The sequence below is a fragment of the Fusarium pseudograminearum genome, chromosome 3 (assembly GCF_000303195.2).
Source record: "Fusarium pseudograminearum CS3096 chromosome 3, whole genome shotgun sequence".
NCBI classification, from domain to species: domain Eukaryota; kingdom Fungi; phylum Ascomycota; class Sordariomycetes; order Hypocreales; family Nectriaceae; genus Fusarium; species Fusarium pseudograminearum.
The window spans coordinates 3,223,990-3,247,935 of NC_031953.1; the positions used below are offsets into that span (position 1 = coordinate 3,223,990).

At 49.6% G+C, this 23,946-nt stretch overlaps 10 protein-coding genes across 10 annotated transcripts, besides 2 other annotated features; 4 read left to right on the plus strand and 6 right to left on the minus strand.

The window, feature by feature from the left end:
- Nucleotides 1–490: 490 nt before the first annotated feature.
- Nucleotides 491–913, plus strand: FPSE_08331 (uncharacterized protein; the record flags this gene model as incomplete). The annotated part of the gene is made up of 1 exon (XM_009261449.1): nt 491–913. One exon carries the CDS (start codon nt 491–493, stop codon nt 911–913), a length of 423 nt encoding a protein of 140 aa, XP_009259724.1.
- Nucleotides 914–2,490: 1,577 nt separating this feature from the next.
- On the minus strand, nt 2,491–3,177 carry FPSE_08330 (uncharacterized protein; the record flags this gene model as incomplete). The annotated part of the gene is made up of 2 exons (XM_009261448.1): nt 2,491–2,828; nt 2,874–3,177. 2 exons carry the CDS (start codon nt 3,175–3,177, stop codon nt 2,491–2,493), a joined length of 642 nt encoding a protein of 213 aa, XP_009259723.1.
- Nucleotides 3,178–3,581: 404 nt separating this feature from the next.
- FPSE_08329 (uncharacterized protein) lies at nt 3,582–4,473 on the plus strand (the record flags this gene model as incomplete). The annotated part of the gene is made up of 2 exons (XM_009261447.1): nt 3,582–3,604; nt 3,654–4,473. 2 exons carry the CDS (start codon nt 3,582–3,584, stop codon nt 4,471–4,473), a joined length of 843 nt encoding a protein of 280 aa, XP_009259722.1.
- Nucleotides 4,474–4,640: 167 nt separating this feature from the next.
- On the minus strand, nt 4,641–5,405 carry FPSE_08328 (uncharacterized protein; the record flags this gene model as incomplete). The annotated part of the gene is made up of 1 exon (XM_009261446.1): nt 4,641–5,405. The coding sequence occupies one exon, from the start codon at nt 5,403–5,405 to the stop codon at nt 4,641–4,643; it is 765 nt and encodes a 254-aa protein (XP_009259721.1).
- A 1,470-nt stretch (nt 5,406–6,875) lies between these two features.
- FPSE_08327 (uncharacterized protein) lies at nt 6,876–7,393 on the plus strand (the record flags this gene model as incomplete). The annotated part of the gene is made up of 2 exons (XM_009261445.1): nt 6,876–7,027; nt 7,084–7,393. The coding sequence occupies 2 exons, from the start codon at nt 6,876–6,878 to the stop codon at nt 7,391–7,393; spliced, it is 462 nt and encodes a 153-aa protein (XP_009259720.1).
- Nucleotides 7,039–7,063: a microsatellite.
- A 1,577-nt stretch (nt 7,394–8,970) lies between the features above and the next one.
- Nucleotides 8,971–10,528, minus strand: FPSE_08326 (uncharacterized protein; the record flags this gene model as incomplete). The annotated part of the gene is made up of 3 exons (XM_009261444.1): nt 8,971–9,141; nt 9,189–10,295; nt 10,340–10,528. The coding sequence occupies 3 exons, from the start codon at nt 10,526–10,528 to the stop codon at nt 8,971–8,973; spliced, it is 1,467 nt and encodes a 488-aa protein (XP_009259719.1).
- Nucleotides 10,529–11,089: 561 nt separating this feature from the next.
- Nucleotides 11,090–13,114, plus strand: FPSE_08325 (uncharacterized protein; the record flags this gene model as incomplete). Its single annotated transcript, XM_009261443.1, has 1 exon — nt 11,090–13,114. One exon carries the CDS (start codon nt 11,090–11,092, stop codon nt 13,112–13,114), a length of 2,025 nt encoding a protein of 674 aa, XP_009259718.1.
- A 3,102-nt stretch (nt 13,115–16,216) lies between these two features.
- On the minus strand, nt 16,217–17,636 carry FPSE_08324 (uncharacterized protein; the record flags this gene model as incomplete). Its single annotated transcript, XM_009261442.1, has 3 exons — nt 16,217–16,301; nt 16,351–17,369; nt 17,604–17,636. The coding sequence occupies 3 exons, from the start codon at nt 17,634–17,636 to the stop codon at nt 16,217–16,219; spliced, it is 1,137 nt and encodes a 378-aa protein (XP_009259717.1).
- An 89-nt stretch (nt 17,637–17,725) lies between these two features.
- Nucleotides 17,726–17,780: a repeat region.
- Nucleotides 17,781–18,680: 900 nt separating this feature from the next.
- Nucleotides 18,681–20,857, minus strand: FPSE_08323 (uncharacterized protein; the record flags this gene model as incomplete). Its single annotated transcript, XM_009261441.1, has 4 exons — nt 18,681–20,275; nt 20,320–20,636; nt 20,685–20,715; nt 20,776–20,857. 4 exons carry the CDS (start codon nt 20,855–20,857, stop codon nt 18,681–18,683), a joined length of 2,025 nt encoding a protein of 674 aa, XP_009259716.1.
- A 1,289-nt stretch (nt 20,858–22,146) lies between these two features.
- FPSE_08322 (uncharacterized protein) lies at nt 22,147–23,785 on the minus strand (the record flags this gene model as incomplete). The annotated part of the gene is made up of 2 exons (XM_009261440.1): nt 22,147–23,195; nt 23,242–23,785. 2 exons carry the CDS (start codon nt 23,783–23,785, stop codon nt 22,147–22,149), a joined length of 1,593 nt encoding a protein of 530 aa, XP_009259715.1.
- Nucleotides 23,786–23,946: the final 161 nt, after the last annotated feature.

A 23,946-nucleotide genomic window follows, 5' to 3' on the forward strand; every position in this document is an offset into this window, starting at 1 on the left:
TAAATAATTGATCTTTCTTCTTTATTTAACCCTAATTTTATCTCAATCAATAGACTAAAGTACAACGAACCTAATGCCATTATACATGGTGACCGGAACGACTTCAGGGTAAACTCCAGGATCTGACCCTCAGATCGTCTAAATCTGGGGCATGTGGATCTTAGCTTCAATTAACCATAATGCGACGTCGATCCGACTTATATGCACCAGTCATTAATCGCATCGCTTGTCTTAAGATCACCCTTCTTTCTAGACATCTCGGCTCAGAGCGGCTTGTGTTTCGCTCCTTCCCGCATGTTGCGTGCTTTGTGATGTCATTTTCTTGACGTCACCATCACATAGTGAAGGAAGCTTGACTTGAGCTCAGCTCCTACCTTATACCTTATAGCTTCAGACTTCAATCTCAACTTACCACAAACAAACCATCTACAAACGAAACATTCAATTATTACGAACGAAAAGATCAACAGATCCCAGAAACACAGTGACAATGCGCTTTCTTACTCCTCTCCGCCCGACAGCCCGCATCGCGCCGCGCCTCACAACCCTCCATCCCTTCCACCAAGCTCGCACTCTCCGCAAGGAAGATGTCAAGGATAGCAACGGCAGTTTCGGCGATGGGCTTGCAGAGGGAGAAGCAAAGGGCCGCACAGGCGGTGGCAAGCCTCTCGACGCATCCTCCAAGAACGCACCCCCTCAGCCCAAGGTGTCGAACCAGAGCATCCCCGGCAACCAGACGGACACCTTGACGGAGGAGCAGAAGCGAGAGGTGGAGGAACACAACAGAGACTTTGACGCGAAGCACGATAGGGGCAACACTGCGCCGGGGGACAAGGTTGATAAGAAGTTCTGGGGAGGAGCGCAGCATGGCGAGAAGGATAAGGGGAACGTGAAGCCGGATGGTGAGAAGTGACGGTGAGGAGGGAGGTGTATCTGAGATTGAAAGGACAAGCATGACTGGAACGAGGCTGGCGAGGCTGACAGAGATTGTACTTGTTTAGGCTGATTATCAGTTCTTCAATCGGTCATCTCTACATACAATTAGAGACGATACAGCCGACAGGCCAAAGACATGACATAATGGTACATGAAACAAATTGATGACGCATATCGGACCGGCAGGAAACACTGAGAATTGGTGATCACGGTAGATGAGTGATCAAGGAGGGAGCTTAGGTCTGAGCAATATATGAAAGGTCGCATCTACACGCGTTGCGTGGTCACGTTGATGCGGTTGCCTTATATCTACTAACCCAATTAATAACTCGCCATGGCGGGTTGTTGGGCGGAGCCTCGTAGCAATATTAGGCAATAACGACACCCATAAGGCGCCTGCATGATATGACTTACAACAACTTACCTTGAATAAGGCGCCCGCATGATATCGATCTAAAATTCCAAACCCATTGAGACATCTGGGACCGCTCTTACTATCTTGGCGGCCTTGAACCAATCGGTATCGTACATTGCTCTGCCGGTCATAGGCCATACCTGGTTAATTATACGGACATGGCTGTATTGCTAGACTGAGCGACGTGTAAAAAAACTTGCTCCTATACAACACATATTGCGTATTACTCAAAGGCCACTGATGGCAAAGAGGATGAGTATAAAACCGTTATTGGCCCCGAGGGTTTCGGTGACTTGCTTCACATTCACCAGCAAGCACTCGACAGCCCATTGAACCCTTCATCGCCATACCCTTTACCATGCCTGACTCACACGACACTCCAGTCCCCCATGGACAAGACCATACACAAAACACTTCATTGTCACCACAGATGGAGAGATGGTTGCAGGAGAGCAAAAGAGAAATGCCGTGGCATCTCCTTGATTCAATTGTCATATCTAGCTCGCAGACGCCCACGTCCAACACCAACACCAACACCAGCACCTACACTCCTTATCAAAATCCTGCTACACAGGGGAGTGTTAGGTAGACTTGCTGACCCAGAAGCCTTGGAGGTATTCATCTTCAGATGTTGCTTGAATGCGTATAGACGTGCTGACACAAGACACGCAGTCAAATATTGCTTCCTCTCGGATAGCCTTTGTCCACTGGCAGTAGTACACAAGCCATTGCGGTCTCGAACCCCTTGTATTCCGAAATGAAACGACGATACGAACGATGCCATGGGACATGTCACATGAGCAATGCACTTCTTGTGCTTGGTATTGAACTATCATGACTGCTAGAAACACATTGAAGCTCTCCTCGAAGGGATCATTGGACTGTATATGGTCAGCGACTTGAACAAATCAAGATATCAGAACATAGTGTGTGTGTAAGGGTATATCAGGAAACTTATAATGGAATCATACAATTTTGTCAAATACAATCTAGCGTGAAGTTTTTAAGTCATCATGTGGGAGGGGTGTGAAAAGAAATAAAAACCGGCTTACCCATTATATCCTTGTTGAAGTAGATCAGACGAGCATTTCGGCTCGTCCAGCCTGTATTGTGATGGTGTTTCAATCACTGCCCAGCCTTTACGGTCGAGCAAGTCCAGGCGACGAATTGGATCCAAAGACTTGACCAATTGCCCCACGAATCTGATCAACAAGAGCCTTGATCATACCCTGAGGCTTGCCCCTCCCATCGAGTCCATGGACAGGCTCAGTTCCCATCGTGGGAAGGACGTTATCGCCAGCGGACAGACTGACGAAAAGCGCAAAAGGCACAAGCCAAACGCAAAGCCCAAAGTACGAGGCGATCTGTGCGAAGCTGGGAACATCGGCCTTGTCGTAGAACGAGATACGCTGGTAGGCACGGGACTGGGCATCGGAAAAGTGTCGGAACCATACGTAGTGGTTAACCAGGACAAGAACTGCGGCTTGTTAGACAAGTCTGGCAGACTGAAAAGTCGACATACCACACGAAGCCAGGAAGAGAGGATCGGTCAGCTTCACAAAAGGGAAGCGCCTCATGTTGCCCAGATAGACAACATGGGAGACGATCGTCAAGACTGTAGCAAAGAATGGGAACCCATCCACCAGCCACAGAACCAACTGAATCCCAATGACGCTGTATATAAGACGCGTCAGGAAGCGCTTCGCGGTGACGCTATGCTCCTCGACAAGCTCCGACAGGTAATAGAGACCAGACGCGATAGCGAGAGTCAAAAAGCAGAAACCCAAAAGGGTTCCCACGTAGCCGACAAGAGGTAAAATCCACATGTTTGCGTTGCGTTTACTTTGTGTCGTGTAGATGCGCAAGCAAAGCGTTGAGACAAGAGGCTCACATGTTGGGAAAGAGAGAACAGAATTCCCAGGGAGGGGAGAATACGTAAGTATTTTCTGCAGGTTTCAGAGAAGGAAAGGAGGCACGCAGACGAAAAGGGACACGTTTTTGCCAATCGATCTATTTTTCTCAGGTGCTTCGCCGGAGGGGTAGAAGTTCCTGCTCCGGGGCGTTTACCCCACTGTAGGTGCTTATCGATAGCCTTGAAAAATGTTTCTGTGCAACGCCACGAAATCGGCGATAAGATGCAGTTCCAGGCTTCGTGACCCATTCATTTCGTTGGATCATTCTTCAATTCGAGTTTCGCACAGTCAAAGTCTTGCGACTTTTCATATTCATCATGTCTCGTCCTGAGGATACGCTGTATGTCGCTGCGACCCCGCCATGATGCCCCTCAAGCTCACAGAAACAGTGCGGCCGACGTCCATTATGACGATACCGAAGCGCGAAAGTACACGACGAGTTCTCGAATCCAAAATATTCAAGCCTCTATGACAAGGAGAGCCCTAGAACTTCTCGATCTCAAGTCGCCATCTCTGATCCTCGATATTGGTTGTGGTAGCGGTCTCTCTGGCGAAATTCTATCCTCTGTCGAACCCGAAGAGGGCGGCCCTCACACTTGGATTGGAATGGACGTTTCACCATCCATGCTGGATATTGCGCTTCAAAGAGATGTCGAAGGCGATTTGATGTTGGCGGATATTGGCCAGGGCGTTCCTTTCCGAGCAGGAACTTTTGACGCAGCCATCAGTATCTCTGCCATTCAATGGCTCTGCAGTGCTGAAACAAGCGATACATCTCCCGTCGGCCGTCTCACCCGCTTCTTCAACGGACTCTACGCCTCTCTGAAGCGCGGCGGCCGAGCCGTCTGCCAATTCTATCCCAAGAACGACGATCAGCGCAACATGATCACCCAAGCAGCCGTCAAGGCCGGTTTCGGCGCCGGTATGCTCGAAGACGACCCTGGCACCAAGAACCAAAAGCTGTACCTCGTACTCACTGTCGGTGGTGGTGATCTTCAGAAGAAGGGAGGTGACATCACCGGTGTTGTCGATGGTATGGAGGGTGTCGACGTCGAGGACGCCAGACGGTCGATCAAGACGCATGCTCCGAATATGTCCAAGGGCAGCAAGCAGTGGATCGTCAAGAAGAAGGAACAGATGGAGCGCAAGGGAAAGATTGTCAAGGCGACGTCCAAGTACACTGGACGAAAGCGACGAATCCAGTTTTAGGCTGGATGGTATGGATGTGTTTGCATTGTACGGCGTTGGTGGTGGAAAATATTCTAGATCTTTCAATTTGACACGGATACCCTTTGGATGTGTATGTTTGTTGGATGTGACATGCAAGGTTGGCGAAACAGCAGTAATGTCAGTCTTGAGGATGGATCAGGTTTTTGCTAAACCGCAGGCCAGAAAGCCTCTTCTGCATCCAAAACATCCTGCCACTTCCCCTGGACTCGCTTGAACAGTTGCTCCTTTGCACCCTCACCCTTTTCCTTGATAACATTTGCAGCAGCATCATCGATAATCTTGCCCAGATCATCAACAAAGTCGACAAACTCCTTGCATGTCCAATTGTTGATAAACTCCTTTCTCACAGCTCCACCATCAGCATCATCACTGCCGTCGTCATTGTCCGAAAGCTGCGCCTTTGCCCACGACCAAGCATCCAGATAACACTTTTCCGTTCCCCAGTATATCACGGCTGCTTCAAGCCAGGGAAGCACATCCTTCTCGTTAGGAGATACAGAAGCGTACAGTGCTTCCCATCGACGGAGACCTTCGAGTTTAGAGCTCGACTCAACACGCCCATCTTTGGTCTCGAGGTTGATGTTGATACCGTACTCGAAAGCCGTATTGATAAAGAACTTTTCCTCCCGTCGGATGTTTACAAGAGCAGCGACAATCCAGTCCAGGAGTTGCGTTGTGGTTGCGGGATCTTGGTCACGCTGTACGGTATCGGGAAACTCCAGAAAGCTGAGCAACCGACCAAGACCGCGGCAATAGCTGTGGATGTAGAGACGATCATTTGCAAGCCATAGACCTAAAAGGTTTTTTGAAGCTTTGCCATGGCCCGCAAGCCGTAGGAATTCAGACTGTGTGGCTCGCTTGTAGCCTTGCTCATCTGAAGAGAGGAGCTGCTGAGTCAGAGAGTAAGACATGATGAGTTATTTCTTCATTCTACAAATGCGGAGATGGCTTCAAGGTTGACGAGTTGATGAGGTCGATGAACGAATTATGTCATGATCGGTCTAAAGTTGTTCCATCGCAGAGTTGTACAGTCGAGGTTCAATTGGGTGTTATGTATCATGATGTTTATGTCAGGTTGTGGATATGGATGGTTGGTTGAACGGCTGTAGATAGCAATGGTACTCAAGATAAAAGACATGAAATGCTTTATTGTTCTATGGTGCACTAACAATGAAGAAAGACATGGAATACAATCTTTGTTTATCAGTCCCAGTACTAAGTGATACTGAAGCCTCCGAAACCCGGTCAGCACTACTCAGCATTTGTTGACGTTGATCTCCTCTCGCTTGCGGGTATAATGCAGCGTATTCATACCAATGCAACTGACGAGGTCCATCCATACGATACTACGTAGCAATCCGCCCTTGACGCCATTTAATTTCCTTTTCGTCCTCCATCCATGCCAACCATGCGACTCCCTTCCACTGGATCGAACCTCGGCCCTAAGCTTGGCAACGTTGAGTGATGGCTTCTTGGTTCTCCCGCTAATCGCTCCCAAGTTAGCCAAGCACGCGAGCAACTGGCCATGTTTTGCTTTTGCATCAATTCGGTCAGTAATGATCGTCATTATCCTGGTCCCCGTTGAACCATAGCAATCCCTTTTAATCTGGGGGAGAAGGGGACTCATGCTCGTAATTCGGGATATGGCCCGAACAGGGGGTGATTTGTCCACTTTTAATTACTGACTGAATAAATGTCTCCCCACAACATCAGGGGGAACAAATGGGTAGACTAGAAGCTATTTTGGTAGATTGCGATTGTTTGGGGTTGGAATGGTTAGTTTCAGTTTGACCAGTTGTTCTTGGTCTATTCTCTTGTTGCTTTTTGTCTTTTGTGTTGTGAAGCATCGTGACATTTCGACTGACAGCAATTCCCTGAGATGATCAAACTTGCAGAGTAAGATGCAGGAATGCGTAACATGATGTGACAAGGACCCAGTTCTAGATTCTAGAACTCGTATCACGGCTTCTTCGGACCCGGATTCAATTTCAATAGGACCCCTGGTCTATTGATTCGGGGGATCCATGAGCCGTCACGAGGGAGCCAAGGTAGGTAAGCTTTGACAGAGATGAGATCAAGGGGGGGCTGAGCTTCTGAAACATGGAGTTTGGTCTGGGCTTTAGGGAAAAGCAAGCAAACAGAGACAGAAGAGGCATGTTGTTGAAGGTTGCATGGCATGTCATTGATTATTGATTCATAATTAATGCTCCTTCCCTTGCAATTGTCACTGACGATTTCTTCCTTCCCTTTTTCCTCCTTCCCAAGTTTTGCTTCATTCTTTTGCAGGCTTGGCTACCTACTAGCAATTCAATGCGCAAAACAACATCAACCGAATACTTAATTACTACTATCAATTCGTTTCTATTGTCGCTACGCTAAACATGATTCTGGACCCAAACATTGGCGCTTGGCAAGGCACTCGAGTCCTCCCCCGCGAAGCCAAGGAAACATGCCACGATGACATGCAGTCAGATACCTGCGAGAAACCCGGCATGTCAACAGGCGAGATTTTAATTGTTCTCCTCATAGCCACGTAATTTTACGCCTCTCCCTCTCCCTCTCCCTCTCCGTCCATGGCTAACCTTTTAGTCTTATTGCCGTCTGCTGTCTTGTAGCCCTTCTGTGCGTCTTTCACCGTCGCAAACAACGCCTCGATAAACTCGAAGACATCAAAGACGTTCAAGAACTTGACGACTATGGCCTCGCCCCCATCAAACCAAGACCCGTGAAACTACCCCAAGCACCACCGCCAACCTATGACAAAACGCACGAGGGAAAGCCCAACAGCGCGGCGGACCAAACTTGGGATCGAACAAATCGAAACTCGACAGACTCGTTAACACCGTCACTTCGCCAAGCCATGGGCGTCACGCCCCGCGACACACTGGCCAATAGCTAGAAGCTACGGCGCATGAAACAGGACGTTTGGCGCTGGTAGTCGAGCTACTGCAGCCTGCCGATCACTTATGCATAATCGCTAAAAAGCCGAAACGCATCAACAAGCTGGTCGTTCTGAGACAGGCGCTACGGATACTTTGCGGTCATTGCACCCGCAATTCGAATAGCTGGATGGTGATTTACAAGGGCTGGGATGGGATTTGGCATGCGTTTACAATGGCGTTAACGAGGACTATTGGTTCTTGGTAGGAGTACTTGGTTCGGGGGAAAAGGACGAGCGATTCTGCCGGTCCATTTGGGCGGCTTTACTTTTACTTGACAGGCGTAGCGACAGTCACCTTGGAAATTCAAGAATACTTTTGATGCATGATCGTGTCGTGGGTCTGTTTATGCACGCGAGCCTTGGTGCTGCAGCGCTTTAAATGGCATTTTGTGATGTCGAGACAGACTTCGTGTTCTTTATACTTTAGGCCTTGGTTTTGAGATTTGCCAATTCAATATCCAGGACCAACTTTCATGTCCGTGGAATTGGTATCTTCCCTACTTTTTCGTAATCACGCGCGTGTCCTTCATGTAAAGTTGTACATTATAGAGTTCAGTCGCTAACATGCTGACAACTAAGCAGCTGCTTTGTTGTACACAAAGAAGAAGCCCTGTTCATTCTATTTGCTGTAATAAGTATCGATTCCATTTGTTGACTTCTTGATATGTATGGGTCCTATAGTTTATAGTACAAAGCTCACGGAGAAGGCTTGGGCTTTAGTTTAGAGACATAAAAAGTAAAACTGTAATACAGTTGCGAGACAACTATAAGAACTGAGCTTTTGCCAGTCGAAGCAAACACATTCTCTCTCTCCGTGTCTGACATCAACCAGCAGCAAACACTGGCAACCTTTCGCTGCTCAAAGAAAACAGTCAACTGCCAACATGACAACCTCAAACAAACCACATACTCCCAGAGCCGGGTTACAACTACTCGATCCTACCCCTGAGCCATGTGTGGACTTCCACCAGTTTGCTCGATTCCCACCAGAGATCCGAATGCTCATATGGGAACAAGCATTAAGTCACAGTCGAGAAGTTTATACGATGATGCTCTCCAACGGCTTGAAATATCCCCCGGCATTGAAGATGAGCAAACTATTTCGCATCACGCGCGAGTCACGAAGTGTTGCGTTGCGCTTCTACCGAGTTCAACTTCCTTGTCGATACGAATCGCATGTGTCGAAAGAAGCGACCCTGTATCTTTGCCCGGACTTGGACTTCCTGAGCATCCTTAGTGTACAGAATCGCAGAAGCCCTGGCTATGACAGTTGGAAACACGATCACCCTGCAATCGTTCCTGGGAAGACAGTGGACTTCAGACCTGGGTGGATGGACCATGCAAAGGGGGTTATTACAACGTGTAAAGACTTGCCAATTCAGCCAAAAGTCCCTATTAAAAAAGGGGGCCCGTATATATTACCATATTACTGGTCTTCCGATAGCTAAATAATACAGCTATCTGTCGCCTCTTGTCATGGTAGAGTCAAATACCTAATTAAATCCATACTATCCTTAACCAACAACGATTGACATCTAGTAAGCATAGAAAAGAGTAGCCTCAGAGTCGGTCTGTCTGATCTTCCTGTTTGCCCTGACCAACATCCATCTCATAAGCCACACTCCAGCAATACACGCAACGGCGAAACCCGCACTGCTGGAAAGAGGCAGCACATATCGAGGAGCTTCCGATTTGGGCCAAAGGTACTGCAAAATTAGTCAAATAGTCCAATACATCAACGAGATAAACTTACAGGAGTCCAGATCAGACTGAGCGTAGCACTGACGTTGGCCAAAGCCAGAGCAGAAGCCTTCTTCTCCTTTGTCTGACCGCAGGTATTTCCAACCCAGGCGAGAAGAATAGAGTTCACACCATATGTTCCAATGGTGAAAACACACATGGCAAAGTATCGGGCACCGGTGTTCAATGTAGCGCAGCCAAGGACGAAACCAAAGGTAGCAACAATCTTGGAGATGGTGATATGCCAGGTACTCTCGTTAAAGTGACCTGAAGACTTGGCCCAAAGAATTGATAGGGCTCCAGCGATCAAGAAGGGGGGACAGGTCAAGACCAGAGTGATGGTAGTGTCGAAACCAAGCGTGTCAACAATAGTAGGGAAGAAGTTCTTGAAGCCGTTGGTAGCAAGGTGAAGATGCTGGAGGACAATAAAGACCCAGACTTTGGGGTCGACGATGGCTTCGCGGAGGCCATTCCAAGGGTTTCCGTCGCCCTTTTCGCCGACTGTATCTCGGAGAACGCGATCGTGGGCAAGTTGTCGTTGCTCAGGGGTGAGCCATCGGGTCGTCAAAGGTGTGTCGGGGAGAGTGAAGCACGCCACAATAGCAACAACAAATGTTACGGCACCCTGAAGAATAAAGAGCCACTTCCATCCGCTAATGCCTGATATACCGTCCATCTTAAAGACGCCCGCAGCGATGAGCCCAGCAAAGGCGGAAGCAAGGACGTTGCCAGAATAAAGGATGCTAATCCTAGTAGCCAGCTCCTTTCGTGTGTAAAAGGTCGACAGCATGTATAGGGCACCGGGGTAGTAAGGAGCTTCCACAACACCAAGGAAGAACCGTGTGAGCAGAGCACCCTTGTAGTCCTTTGCCACGGCAGTAAGAGAACTGACGACGGCCCATGCCATCATGAAGCCGCCCATGTACCATGAGGGTCGCACACGGGTGATGATCATGTTACTGGGGATCTGGCCCAGGATGTAACCGACAAAGAGGATTGAAACGCAGGTGCTGTACTCGGTTCCTTTTAGGCCGAGGTCTTCCTCGAAGCCGTTGAGACGGGCCAGAGTGATGGCGTTGCGGTCGAGGTAGTTGAGCCAATACATAGACCAAAGAGTTGGCTGTACATGTTAGAGATATTGGTGTGATGGATGTTGAGACTTACCATGATCCATCGATCCAACTTCTTGACCAGCTTGATTTCCTCAGGGTCAGACTTTGCTGTAGCGCCCGAGTAATCCCCGTCGCCCTTCTTGTCAAGAACTTCAGCAGAGAACTCCTGATGAGCTGTATTCTGCTTCTCTGCGTCCAGAGTCTCCATACCAGCCATGGTCTTTCTGTCTTGTGCTGCCATAGTGACTCAAGCTCAAAGTACCAAGAGAAGAAAGTTGATGTTGGGATGAGGAGGATCAAAGCAGGGGATTCGGCGGTATTTGACTTGATTTCTTTTTCATGCTCGTTTCCCCGCAGAGTTTGACTTACCCCAGATTTCTAGTGTACCAAGATCCGGGGATATTGCCGTGCCAAACAAAAGGGCGGGGAATCAACGTTGAGGGGATCACCATGCGGTTGCATCCTTGTTTCGGAGACGGGGCCGCAGGCCGAATCGAGTGCCAAGACGCCATTAAGATGGACTAAGATGGTGGTTGGGGAGACCTTGATCAAGAATAACTTGGAGGTGAAGGGTAAAGATATCCGCAGTCACTAGGGTGACTCAATTGGCGGATGGAAACATCGTCGGTAGGTTGCAGTTTCCCGAGTCAGGATTAGAGTAATTAAGCTTAGTCGGTCGCAATTCCCCATCTCCAAGCGGGGGGTCGCAGTTGCCCCATCTCCATCTTTTTCGTTCCTGCCATTCTTCACATCTCGGCCTCTACCACCGAGACGGTCGCCATCGCCGACCAACCCAAACGCCATGACTTCAAACGCATGCGACAGATGTCACCGTCGCAAAGTCCGCTGCGACAAAGTCCAGCCTCAATGCGGTCCCTGCAAGAGAGCAGACGTAGCTTGCGAATACGCCGTTAGCGAACATCAACTAAGAAGAAGGAATATCCAAAAGCTAGAACGCAGGATTCGAGATTTACAAGCTAATAATGAGACTTTGAGCGCCCAGCTGAGAAGATCTGAGGGACCGATCCAAGAGAGACATGGATCAGAAAGAGGCACGACTGGCCGCAACACCGAGAGTCCCCTCGGAGATGGAGAGGTTGCTGAAGAGGTCATCCAGATGAGTCTCATTGCCGGTGGTGGACATCATTTCGTCGGTTCAACAAGTGGACTCTTGCTTGCCAACCTACTTCAGTCCAGACCCCAGCCCTCATCGTCTCTGCACGCATCAGGATGGAAACCAAACACGATATCAGACCTTACTCCCCAAGGAGGGTCGGGATTGCCACCAAAGACACTCGCATCAGAGCTCATCAAAGCATACTGTAGCCATGATCACCTCTGCTATCCCTTCCTGTCTACAAAATCTCTCTACCGCTCTTTGGACGCAGTGTACGAAGAAGGGCGCGAGAAAGACCCCGTGGATGCCTTCTTCGTCGACATGACCCTCGCAATAGGCACAGCTCAAGTACACAAGTTCAACTGGAATGGTGTTTACGATGCCGAGACACATTACAACCGAGCCATGACAAGACTAGCTGATGTTCTTGCAAGAGATGGCATCGAGAGATTGCAGGCTTTATTACTGGTGTGTCAGTACAGGATGGGAACGACGTCGAGCAACACTACAACGAGTGTATGGCATCTTATTGGCGTGGCTGCTCGGACATGTCTGGAAATGGGGCTTCACAGAGCAGCTACATATGCACTACCGCCTGCAAACGAAAACGATGAGAGTCTTGAAGCGAAGGAGGAAGAGATGGAGACTAAGCGGCGATGTTTTTGGAGTCTTGTCGCGTTGGATCGCGTGACAAGTCTGGCATTGGGCAGACCTTTGGCTCTCCAACTAGAAGACATCGACGTCGATTTACCACCCTCGTCAACATCCGATCAACTCCCCCAAGACAGCAGTCCTCTCTCGTCTGCACCATACGGAACACCACAATACCGCGCCGCAACGTCTGTCTTTGTGCACATCGTTCGATACCGCCTCATCTGCGGCAAAATCATCAACGCACTACACCGAAGCACCAAGCATGTTTCGTTTGCGAGTATAAGCTACGAAGAGATGCGCACGGCACTGGCGAGAGAATTACAGGAGTGGCACACAGAAACGGCCAATCTTCCTCTTGTAAAGAGTGACACGACGGCTGCTTCACCTGCTAGCGGGTCGAGTTTTCGTTGCGAAGAGTGGTACCGTCTTTTATACCACAATGGCGTGCTTATGCTTTTCCGACCGTCGCCTTGTTTAAACGATGCATCTGTAAATAGTGTTGCGCTGCAGAATATCTTTGACTCGGCGCGGGAGGCTATTGTTTTGTACGCCAGTTTACATCGGTCTCGAAAGATGAACTATTCGTGGATCACTATGCATACTGTGTTTCTGGCTGGGTTGTCGTATATTTTTGCTCTAAGACATCATTTTCAGGCCCTCCAATTACCAACTTCTGAACCCCGGCGAGCGAGATTGCATACGACCCCTACCATTAACCAAGTCGTCAACGATACTCGCGCGTGTTCAAAGGTACTGGTCGCCGTGTCGGAGAGGTGGGATCTAGCGAGAAATTGCTCTGATTTGTTTGACAGACTGAGCGATGCGGTGGTGGCGGATGTAGTCGAGGCGTCAACACCGAGCAATCATGTGATGGGTGTTGCTGCGGCCGTGCCATTTTCTGCAGACCTGGCGAATATGACGGTTGACAGTACGTTTAGGGACTGTTTTGGGGACTTACAGAGTCTCGGGTTGGACGAGTTCCATAATGATGCGATTTCGCAGCTGTCGCAGGAATGGTTTTTTGGGTTGGGTGATGAGACACATCAGTACTATTGAGGATGCATACAAGAATATCCGCACGATCATCACAACATGCAGGGTCCCGTGGCCAGGAACCTACTATGTACTGAGCCCAACCATTCAGTTCGCCGAAACTACTTGACCCTAGTCCATGAGTAATTTACCGATCATGACACCCTCCAGCCCTTGTCATGTACCTTGGACGCGGGCTCGGCCGCCGATACCGAAAACCATCAACCCGTGTAAGTGGATCGCCACTCGGCGCCGAGTCCGTTGATCCACAAAACATCAACTTGACTTCTCATGATAATCAACCGATGAGATGAATGCGACATGCTAAATACAGAAAGAACTCAGGCAATACTCACAGTTTAAAAGTCAACAATAAACAAGTTCCTATCAGCGGCAACTCAACTCTCTTCAAACCCCTCACTCTCATTCCTATTCTCACTCATTCTCACTCATACACAACCAAAATGCTCGACAGACCACCCATTCGTATAGGGAATGTATCCGGCGCAACGGGCGATCACCCGCACGCAATGTCCAGGATGGTCCGCACAGGCAATGTCAACGTCATAACCGGTGACTGGCTCTCCGAGATGAACATTGCTTGGAACGCAATCACCAAGCAAGAAGTCGACCCGAACCTGGGATACGAGAATGGCTTCTTTGAGCAACTTGATGAGTGTCTGGACGACATCATGCAGCGTGATATCCGCGTTGTCACAAATGCTGGTGCTCTGAATACTGATGCTCTGTATGACAAGGTCAGGGATCTTTGTGAGAAGCGTGGATATGGAGATGCCATCATTGCCAAGGTTCTCGGCGATGATGTCTCAGATGTGGTTATGAAAGGGGACGTTAGAGTGACCCATTTGGATCACCCTGAGCAAACTCTTGAGACTTGGGGTTTTACGCCTTGCTGCGCGACTGCTTATATCGGATGCTGGGGTATCGTGCAGGCTTTGCGTGCAGGTGCTCGCATCGTCATTTGCGGACGATGTACAGATGCGTCTCCCGTCATGGGCGCAGCAGCGTGGTATCACGGCTGGAGGGAAGATCAGTACGAAGAACTAGCCGGTTCACTCCTAGGAGCCCATCTCATCGAGTGCGGTCCCTACGTCGTCGGTGCTAATTTCTCCGGTTTCAAGGACTTTCTTCCTGAGCTAGTAGATATTGCTTTCCCAATCGCCGAGATTGATCCAAGAGGACGCTGCATCATCGGTCGAACGGGTGAAGGTGGTGGTCGCGTTACAAAAGAAACTGTCACTGCGCAATTACTTTACGAGCTTCAGGGCCATTTATACCTCAACCCAGATGTCGTGGCTGATCTCTCAGGAGTTCGAGTCGAACAAGAATCACCAAACAGAGTGTCTATCTCCTGTGTAAAGGGTTTTCCCCCACCCCCTACAGCAAAGGTCATGGTCGCTGCAAAAGGTGGTTTCCAAGCTGAAGCGACTTTCTACATCAATGGCCTCGACGTAGCTGAGAAAGCAGCCATGATGAAGGCTCAACTAGCGCACATGTTCAAAGACGCCAATTTTAGCCGACTCAGCATCGAACTCTACGGAACACCGGCTGATAATCCAACATCTCAGCAAGCAGGCACTGTGTCTCTGCGTGTCTTTGCCCAGGCTCGTCGAAAGGAGGACATTGAAGCTTCCAAGTTCAAAGTCCCTATTTATGCACTCCGCATGCAGAGTTATCCTGGGTACCATATGAATCTTGATTTTCGAACCATGGTTCCAAAGCCCTTTATGGAGATGTTTCCTGCTTTGATGCCTGTTTCTGCGATTGACCACCGCGTTGTCATGAGCACGGGTACTACGCATCGTGTTGAGGCTCCCACACAGACAGCAAAATATCCCATCGTACGTCCATCTACAGAGACGCATGGGCCGGTGGACATGCTCACCTTTGGACCAACCGAGTGGGCGCCGCTGGGTAGCATTGTGCACGCGAGGTCAGGCGACAAGGGCGACAACTCCAACGTTGGATTCTTTGTGCGAAACGATGATGAATATGCCTGGCTGAGGAATCTATTGACTGTTTCAAAGCTAAAGCAGTTATTTGGAGATGACTGGTTCAAGATGAATCCTGATAGGAGGGTTGAGAGAGTCGAATTCCCAGGCATCAACGCTGTGCATTTGTAAGTTGATCCCATCTGTGGCAATAAGATGCTAACTATGATGTAGCCGAGTTTTGGATAACTTGAATGGAGGCATTGCCTCGTCTGATCGAATTGATGGATTGGGCAAGGGGATTGGAGAGTATTTGAGAAGTCGATATGTCGACGTACCAAAGGCGTTTTTGGATAGAGGGCGGATTTAACCCAATCTACAAGATGTAAATTGTATTCCAGTCAAAACTGTGAGTCCAATTGCCAAGTTCAACAGATAGCATCACCAGCCCTTCCAAGATATGTGAACTGATGACTCCTCGGCAATTCCCACCTGACAGAGCGAGCGCTTGGATATATCATGATACCAACAAGCTCTTGACTATCCATGCCTCCAATACATGTATCCTTCTTGAACTAGAACACCAGTAACCCACATACCTAAACCTCATTCGCCAATTGGCTTGAACCCATTCTTCGGTGCAACTTCAGCCGAGGTTGGAGTAGCTCGGTCTCCGCGATAATCGCTCGCCAAGCCCCGAACGATAATTGAGCGCAATATATCAAATAGTTGATTGTCAAAGAACTGCGTGCATCAAGTCAGTATTAGACTCTGAAAATCGCGTAATATGACCATGTACAAATGCGCATGACTATCAACAGGCAATGTGCAATAAGCCAAGAACGACAGTCACTCGAAACAGATATGGACTTTACAATATATTCAAGACTGCGCAAGTTCATGTTACACGTACAATCTCCTTCACTCTTCCACTATATCGTCTTCCACTGCTTTTTCTCCAACGTCGCCGCCAACCCCTTCCTCTTGTAACGCCTAAATCCGCAGACTCCTAGTCGTAGGTATATTCGATCGAGGTAATGGTGGTGTGGGTTCAGAGTGATGTGCGTATGTGTCCAAATTGTCCCGCTATCACACGGGACAAGACAAACGAAAATAAAAAGGGATTACGCATGGTTTGTTTTGTTTTTGGGGGATATCACAAAAGATGCTGCATTTAAACGGTCTCGAGCTTGTCGAGGATGGCACGGGTGAACTCGTGGGTGGTGGACTTGCCGCCCATGTCGGGAGTGCGGACCTTGCTGTGAGGTTGTCAGTAGATGCTTTTACAGTGTCAAACGATAAACTTACCCATCGGCAATGACGGCGTAGGTGGCCTTGGAGATGCGGTTAGCATGCTCATCGAGACCAAGGTGTCGCAGCAGCATGCTGCCGGACAGAAGCATGGCAGTGGGGTTGGCCTGGTCCTTGCCCTTGATGTCAAGACCGACGTGACGGCAACCGGGCTCGAAAACGGCAACCTCACGGCCCATGTTGCAACCAGGGACAATACCGGGACCACCAACAAGGGCAGCGCCAATGTTGGACAGGATACCACCGTAAAGGTTAGGCATGACCATAACGTCGAACTGCTGAGGACGAGAGACAGCCTGCATGGAGGCGTTGTCGACAATCATGTCGTTGGTCTCGAGGGTGGGGTAGTCCTTGGCGACCTGGTGGAAGGTGCTGCGGAAGAGACCGTCGGCAAGCTTCATGATGTTGGCCTTGTGGATGCAAGTAACCTTGGATCGGCCGTTTGCGAGGGCGAAAGAGAAGGCGAACCTGGCGATACGCTCAGACTTGGCGCGGGTGATGATCTTGAGGGACTCGACGACACCCTCGACGCTCTGGTGCTCAAGACCAGAGTACTCACCCTCGGTGTTCTCTCGGATGATGCACAGGTCGACGTCCTTGTGGCGGGTCTCGTAGCCGGGGATGTTCTTGATCAAGCTGATGCTGGCGTAGATGTCGAGCTCCTGTCGCATGGCGACGTTGAAGCTCTGGTGGCCGGATCGGCTGATGGGGGTGTGGAGGATACCCTTGAGGCCGAGCTTGTTGCGCTTGAGGGAAGCGACGGACTCGCGGAAGGCATCCTCAGTGCGGCCGGCGCCCTCGAGACCGGAAACCTCGATCTGCTCCCACTCAACGGGGACGTTGTCGGCCTTGAAGACGGTCTTGACAGACTCGGCAACCTCGGTACCGATACCATCACCGGGAATGAGGGTGACGGTGTACTTGCCGCCGTACTTGGCAGGCTTGAAGATGTCGGACTGGACGGTGGCGAAGGATCGGGCGAGCTGGGGTTGTTGCTTGGCGACGCCGCGCAGCAGCTGAGTAGAGTTAGCGACATGGTCAATTGAATTCTCGAGTCTTTGTCAAGTCAATCTGAGCCATTTGTGCATCATTGTCTTCCCACGACTCCTCTAATTTTTAGTTCGTCGCAATGATGATCATGACATGATGCATGTCGTCACCCACAATTGATCCAAATGCGGGCAACCTCCAAAAACACCACAGCAACACGCACAAAAGAGCTCATCATGATAGCGACAGACAAGACGTACCTGAGCCGATCGAAGAGATCCTCGAGACAACATGATGACGGGTGGGGGTATCTTGAAAAAAGTAGAGAGGCGAGCTTTCTTAGGAGGGGAAGGATAGAAAAAAGCTAACGGCACCGCGCACGAGAGGAGAGAGAGAGGAGAAAGAAAGAGTAAAGGTTGAGGAGAAAAAGGAAGAGATGTTTTCAAAGGTAAAAGTTTAGTTTAGGTAACATAAGTCAAGTCGTCGACGGGAAGGAAGAGCAAATCGCGCATGGCCCTCGTTGCCCAGTTCCAGGTCCATTTCCAGTTCTAGTTCCCGTTTCCAGGGCCTGTTTTTCTTGAATTTACTCTATTGGTGTCGCATTGGCCGAGCTTGACATATTTTTCTCTCTCTTTTCTTTCGGCTGCCGCTCGGAAAACGCGATTGTTCCGAGCTGTCACTGGCTCGAGTGGAGTTGAGAGCCCGGAGGCTTAGTCTACAACTGGTAGCTTGTGGGGTTGAGCCTCTCTGTAAAGCCGGCTCCGTCGCTAGACTTTAGTGCTCAAGGGCTGCAAACGACGTCACAAAATAATGTCGCAACGAGACAACTCGATATTTGATCAATGAGTACATATTTATATGTACTAAATCGATATTTTTTCTATCAACACCATGACATAAAGATATCAACCAAACAAACCTCCCGTTGCACGTTCTAAACACATCATGACCACCATGATATCGAGCTTTATTCCATGTGGAGCTTTTCAAGCGGGCCAAGCAAATCTTGGCGCGTCAGGTTGCAAGCATTGACTTTACTCGGACGTCGTAGTTACGAAACTATTGGAATACGATACTCCGAAGCGACTAACATTCACTTAAACTACGGCATCAACCTTGAGACATATAGCAATTCACTAAAGCAGATACTTGACTATCCATCAATATTCTCTTCACATACGCTATACCTGTTCGTAGCCATATCCTTTGTACTAATCCATCCTTTTCATTCATCAGTCCCATAATACTCATAATATGCCATACAATGCAAAACCAAAACTCCAGAAAACACCATTCGCGCTTTCTCAAACACGTGGCTCATCACTCGGGTACAGACACTAACTCTGTACATCTTCATCCTCATCCAGAGGCTCAACTCGTACCAAGATCTCTTCAAGAAGTCCCTCAAGGAAACTACCAACCTCTCTACCCATTCCAACAGGTTCGGCCTTGTCGTAATGATCAATCTCTTTGCAGACATGTGCAAGCTTGTAGACCAGCTTCCTCAACTTTTCATGCGCAGCTTCTGCTCGTTGCTGTTGAGGAGGGATTTGAGCTGGGTTCTGTCCAGGCTTATACACTTGCTGAAGGTTGATCTGTCGCCGCTTAAGCGCCTCTTCAAGTGCTGGAAAGATCACATCGTTAAGTGCATCCAGCTCGCCGTTGGGGTTGGCTGGCGAAGGCGTAGGGAAAGCAGAAGGGGCAGTAAAGTCGGATGGGCTTGGTGAGTTCTTTGAAGGAAGAGGCCGAGGACCCTGAGCTCCTCCGGGAAGAGGTACAAGAACCTGAGGTGTAGAAGCGTGCTGTAACGATGGCATTCTTTGCTGCGAAACAGCCTGGCTAGGTCTGTATGGAGGTATTTCTGGCAGGCTCATTTGCTTGGTAGTTGTTGGTCGTGTTAAATGCGCCGGCGGAGCAGGTGGTCTCTGTGATGGTTGAGGACTCATGCTCTCCTTTGGCTCATAGCCCAAGTTGAGCATGCCGATATCACGCTGCAATTCATTTTGGAGCTCGCGATCATACTCTGGGGACTCGGGCACCGGTGCGTGTACTGATCTCAACGGTCGAGGAGTATCTGCGCTATCTCTGGCAGGCATCTTCAAAGGTGTTTGTGGCAACGCTCTTGTAGGTGACAGTGGCGGTTGGTACTGTGACTGTGGGACGGCCTTTCGTTGTGGGCTTGACTGTCTCGAGTTGGGTGCTTTGACAGTTTCAAGCGGCTGAAGTGCAAAATCTCGCTTCATCGGACTGGCTTCGCGTCGTTGCTCACCATAATCCTCTTCACTTTCCAGAGGTCGGGATGCACGAGCATTCGTCGCATTTTCATCCAAGATATTAAGGCCCGGTCGGTTGACAATACCCCCTCGGTCTCCAACAAGTCTAACGGTGCCGAAATCCCACATATCCTCGTCGACTCGCTCGCGTTCTGCGGGAGGTCGACCATCGTTGACGGATTCCCAGTTATCATCATCCTCGCCCTTGTGTGCAGCTGCCCAGCGCGAGTGTCTTTCGATGAGTTCAGTCAGGTAGGTTGTCCGCTTAGCCCGTCTAATAAACGGATGGCGCAGCATATCCTTTGCTGTTGGTCTATCTTTGGGATCTCGTTGCAGACATGACTCAATAAAATCTTTAAAGGCTTTGGTAAAGTTGCCTTCAAGCCGTGGTGGAGGGTTCTTGGGGATGAGGAAGAGAACCTTCATGGGGTGAATATCAGCATAAGGGGGTTCCCCGTTTGCCAATTCGAGTGCCGTGATACCGAGAGACCAAATATCGGCCTTGTGGTCGTACCCAGATTGCTTAATGACTTCTGGGGCCATCCAAAAAGGTGTTCCGACAAAAGTATTCTTCTTGGTCATGGTTGCTGAGAGCTGACCTGAGACACCAAAATCGGCCAGTTTAACCTGACCGTTGCTGCTGAGAAGTACATTGGCAGCTATAGACAGTTAGTCATGTTTTGACAGTTGGCGCTCTTCTTACCCTTGACATCCCGATGCAGCTTTTTGTCCGTGTGGAGGTAATCCAATCCCATAAGCAACTCTCGCACAATAATGGCGATGTAATCCTCGCTGATCAATCCTGGCTTCATGAGGTCGGCGCAACTTCCACCCGAACAGAATTCCATGACAATCCATAACTCGGCGCCTTTTGCGTAAGATCCATAATACTTGGTGACATATGGGGATTGCAGCTCGGACAGGATAGCGATTTCCTGTATAATATCCTCGACCTCGTCTTCGGCGCTTTCAATGTCGATGACTTTGATCGCAACAGACTGGCCTGTTCTTTTGTCGACTCTACCCCCCTGTTAGCTGGAACTTGTAGGTGCAGAAGAGTGTCCGTACCCTTTGTAAACTTTGCCAAAACTGCCACCGCCTATGCAATGTTAATTGATTGCTCGTGATGTTTCGCGCGAGAAGCTGTGCAACAACTGACCGATGCAGTATTCCTTGGAGTATAGGAGCTCCGGGTCCAGAGCTTCGTTTCCCTCCTCAATGTCATGTTCGCGGTCTGCCATTGTGTTATCGTGCGGAAGGTCGTGCTTTTCGAGTCGCAGAGGCTTTGCCCCACGTCTGAATGTCGATTCTCAAAGTTCTTTGACGCAAAAAGATCAAGTATGGGTCGGTCGATGGATACTCTAGAGCTTCCTCGCGTTAAGAGCAGCGCGTACGGTTGATGGAAACAATTTAGAGTGGGATATCGTAGTTTGGCGGTGTCGCTAACCCCACCACTGGAAGAGTCGTCTGCTATCAAACCGGGCTCGTGGTAACGTCTGTCTCGGGAGTTGGGAATTGTCGAAAAATGAGAGTAAAAGAAACAAAAGGGAGGAAAAGAAAACAGGGAGATGATGATGTGCCCAAATGAAAAAGGGAGCCCAGCCGATGAGAAAAGAAACAAAACGAAATATGCTGTCGCACAGCGCAGCCAATCCCCGAGTACGCAAGGGAAAGAGACAGCATGCAACCAAAACAAGCAGGCGCAAGCTACCCAACGTTAGTGCTTTCCCACTGTAATAACGGCGGGTTCAGGCGTTGCTGTTGTTTACCTGGCAGGTGGGGGTTGTTGAGGAGCAACCAGTCGAGTTCCTGCTTGCCAATCATCCAATTGCACGCATCAAACCTGAATCGATCTGCTCATGGCTCTTCTGTTTTTGGTGTGACCATGACCTTGCTGACCCCTGTAAGTGCCCATGGGAGCCACCTCCTCCCCGCACCCGGTATGAACGAGCGTGGGCAAGATCTCCAGCTAGGGCCTGACTTGCTCGACCTTATCTCAAGGCCAATTGCTTGCATCAAGATCGATCTATTCACTACATAACTCTAAGTATTCGCATACGAGCACAATGGCATCAAAGTTTTGTTTCCCAAAGCTACACCGATTTATTGGCTCATGATCGCTGGTGAAACACACAGGAATGCATTGACTGCACATGATCGACTTGGACCAAGCGGCGCCATTAAATGTCATGGTCATAATGCTCAAGGGGAAATTGCCATGGTTCCTTGCATAGGAAATTATGTTTGTCGTACATTAACTTTCCCATGCATCCACTGATTGGATATCTCAAATCATGTATCATTTCTCATCTTGGTTGTGGGCCTGGTTGAGACGTCTAAAGATAGTGTCCTCCCTCTTGTCCATGATAGACTGCAATCCTGTCTTGATGCCTCTCAATAATTCATACCTGCACATCCACTAGCCGTAGCCAGTCCAATACGCTCTGATGGCTCCAATAACTATCTATCTGCAAATGCCTGCTATAGTCCGCATAAAGACAAACTCTTCCGTCGTGTCAATCATCGCTGCTCAGTCCTCAATAAACTCAATCATGACTGTGCCCTGCTTCAGACCTGTGTCTGCAATAGTCGCATCCAAACTCTCCATGAGGTCCTGTCCAGCTGGCATCTTCTTGAGTTCAAACTCGATGCCCTCTTTGCCTTCCAGAGGTTCTGCCTTGAGCCATTCGTAAATCCTTCGCACTTGGTCGTCCAAGTTGAATCGACGAATGACGCGGCCAGTAGGATGTCGGAACTGGATTCGTGTTGTGGTCGCTGGGTTGGCCTCTGGCTCCGTGTGTGGGTTGGCACCAGAGATCTTCGCCCAAGGACTCTGCTCAACCGGGGCCTCGGGTTCCTTGCCTTTGCCCATCTCCTCCGGTGCAGGAGACTTTGTCAGGGCATCGGGATCATGGAGGTTGGGCGTTGAAGAACCTCCGCTCCCAGAAGCACCCTCTAAACTGTTCTTCAGGGCCATCTCCAGCATCTCATCCTCGGTCATACGCTCAACGTCGACTTTTTGTGGTTTGCGAGCCGTGGCTTTGGCCACTGGGTTCTTGCTGTTAGCTGCGAGGCTGTAGCGATCGAGGAACTCGGCAAGCTCGGCATGGAAGTCCTCAGCAGAGGGAAAAGGTCTGCCAGTCCACATCTTGACCTGCTCACCAGTTCGCGGGTCGATAATGGAGACGTGAGGGTAGTTGTCGGGGTTCTGGTGCGATTCATTTGGGAAGTAGAATGTGAGAAATTCCTGTGCGTCAGGAAAGTCTTTATCATACTGGAGGAAGATGAAGTTTTCTCCAACAATTTCCTTCACGGCCCTATCCTTCCAAATGTCGCGGTTCAGGGCCTGGCAGTTAAAGTCGTTCATATCCTGGAGGTTAACCATGATCCACTTCTTGTCCTCCTTGCCCAGCGTACGCGCGTCATCCCATCCCATTCGAGCCATCAAATCATAAGGCGGACGGAACAGATCTTCCAGTCGTCTCGCATGAGCACCGTTCTCGTTCGAAGTCGATGGGGCGGAGCGTCGTTCGGGGTCGGCCCATATTTGCTGAGAGAATGGTCCTCCCGCACGATTGGCTATGCAAAGTCAGTACAAGACCGAGACATGCTCGGTGATACTCACGTGGGTTCTGCCGCCGCCGTTGTCTCAGCTCCTCGAGAAAGGCTGCTTCCATCCCATCATCATGCTCGCCACCACCCCAACCAGGTGCCACCAGTGTCTCGGTAGTTCGCGCAATAGGCGCTCGCACATCATCCGGGTTTCCTCCTGATCCAGGCCCTTGGTATATTTCTTCTTGGAGACGCTTAGCCATGGCCGCATCTTCCTCTTCTTGCGCCATAGCAGCCGCTTGTGCTGCAACCGCTCGACCGTTGTCTTCGTTGTCACTAAAATCATCGAGTTGCATATCTTGGTCGTCGTCGCTATCGATGTGAATCACACCCGCCGAATCTTGTCTGCCAACGTTGCTTCTTGCCGGTTGTGCAGCGGGCCCAGCTGGCTGATTCGTTGAAGAAAGGCCAGCTCCTACACCAGAAACCAGGTCCGGGTTTTCGTAAAACAGTTCGATGGCACGCTCAAAGTTACCAGCAGTCATCTCAAGGAAGCTGCGGGCAACATCGGTGCTTGCGCCAGTAATGGCCATAAAGGTGGAAATATTGTCGTCCATGATGAGGACGCTTCCGGCTTGCTTATCGGCTGCTAGATTGTTTCAATATATAATTTGTCGTTCGTTTCAAGGTGCGAATTGAGGATCGAGTGCGAACACGTCGTCGATTGGTATGATCTCGCAGGGTTCGGTGTAGCTCTTGGGTAGAAGCAAAGTCAATG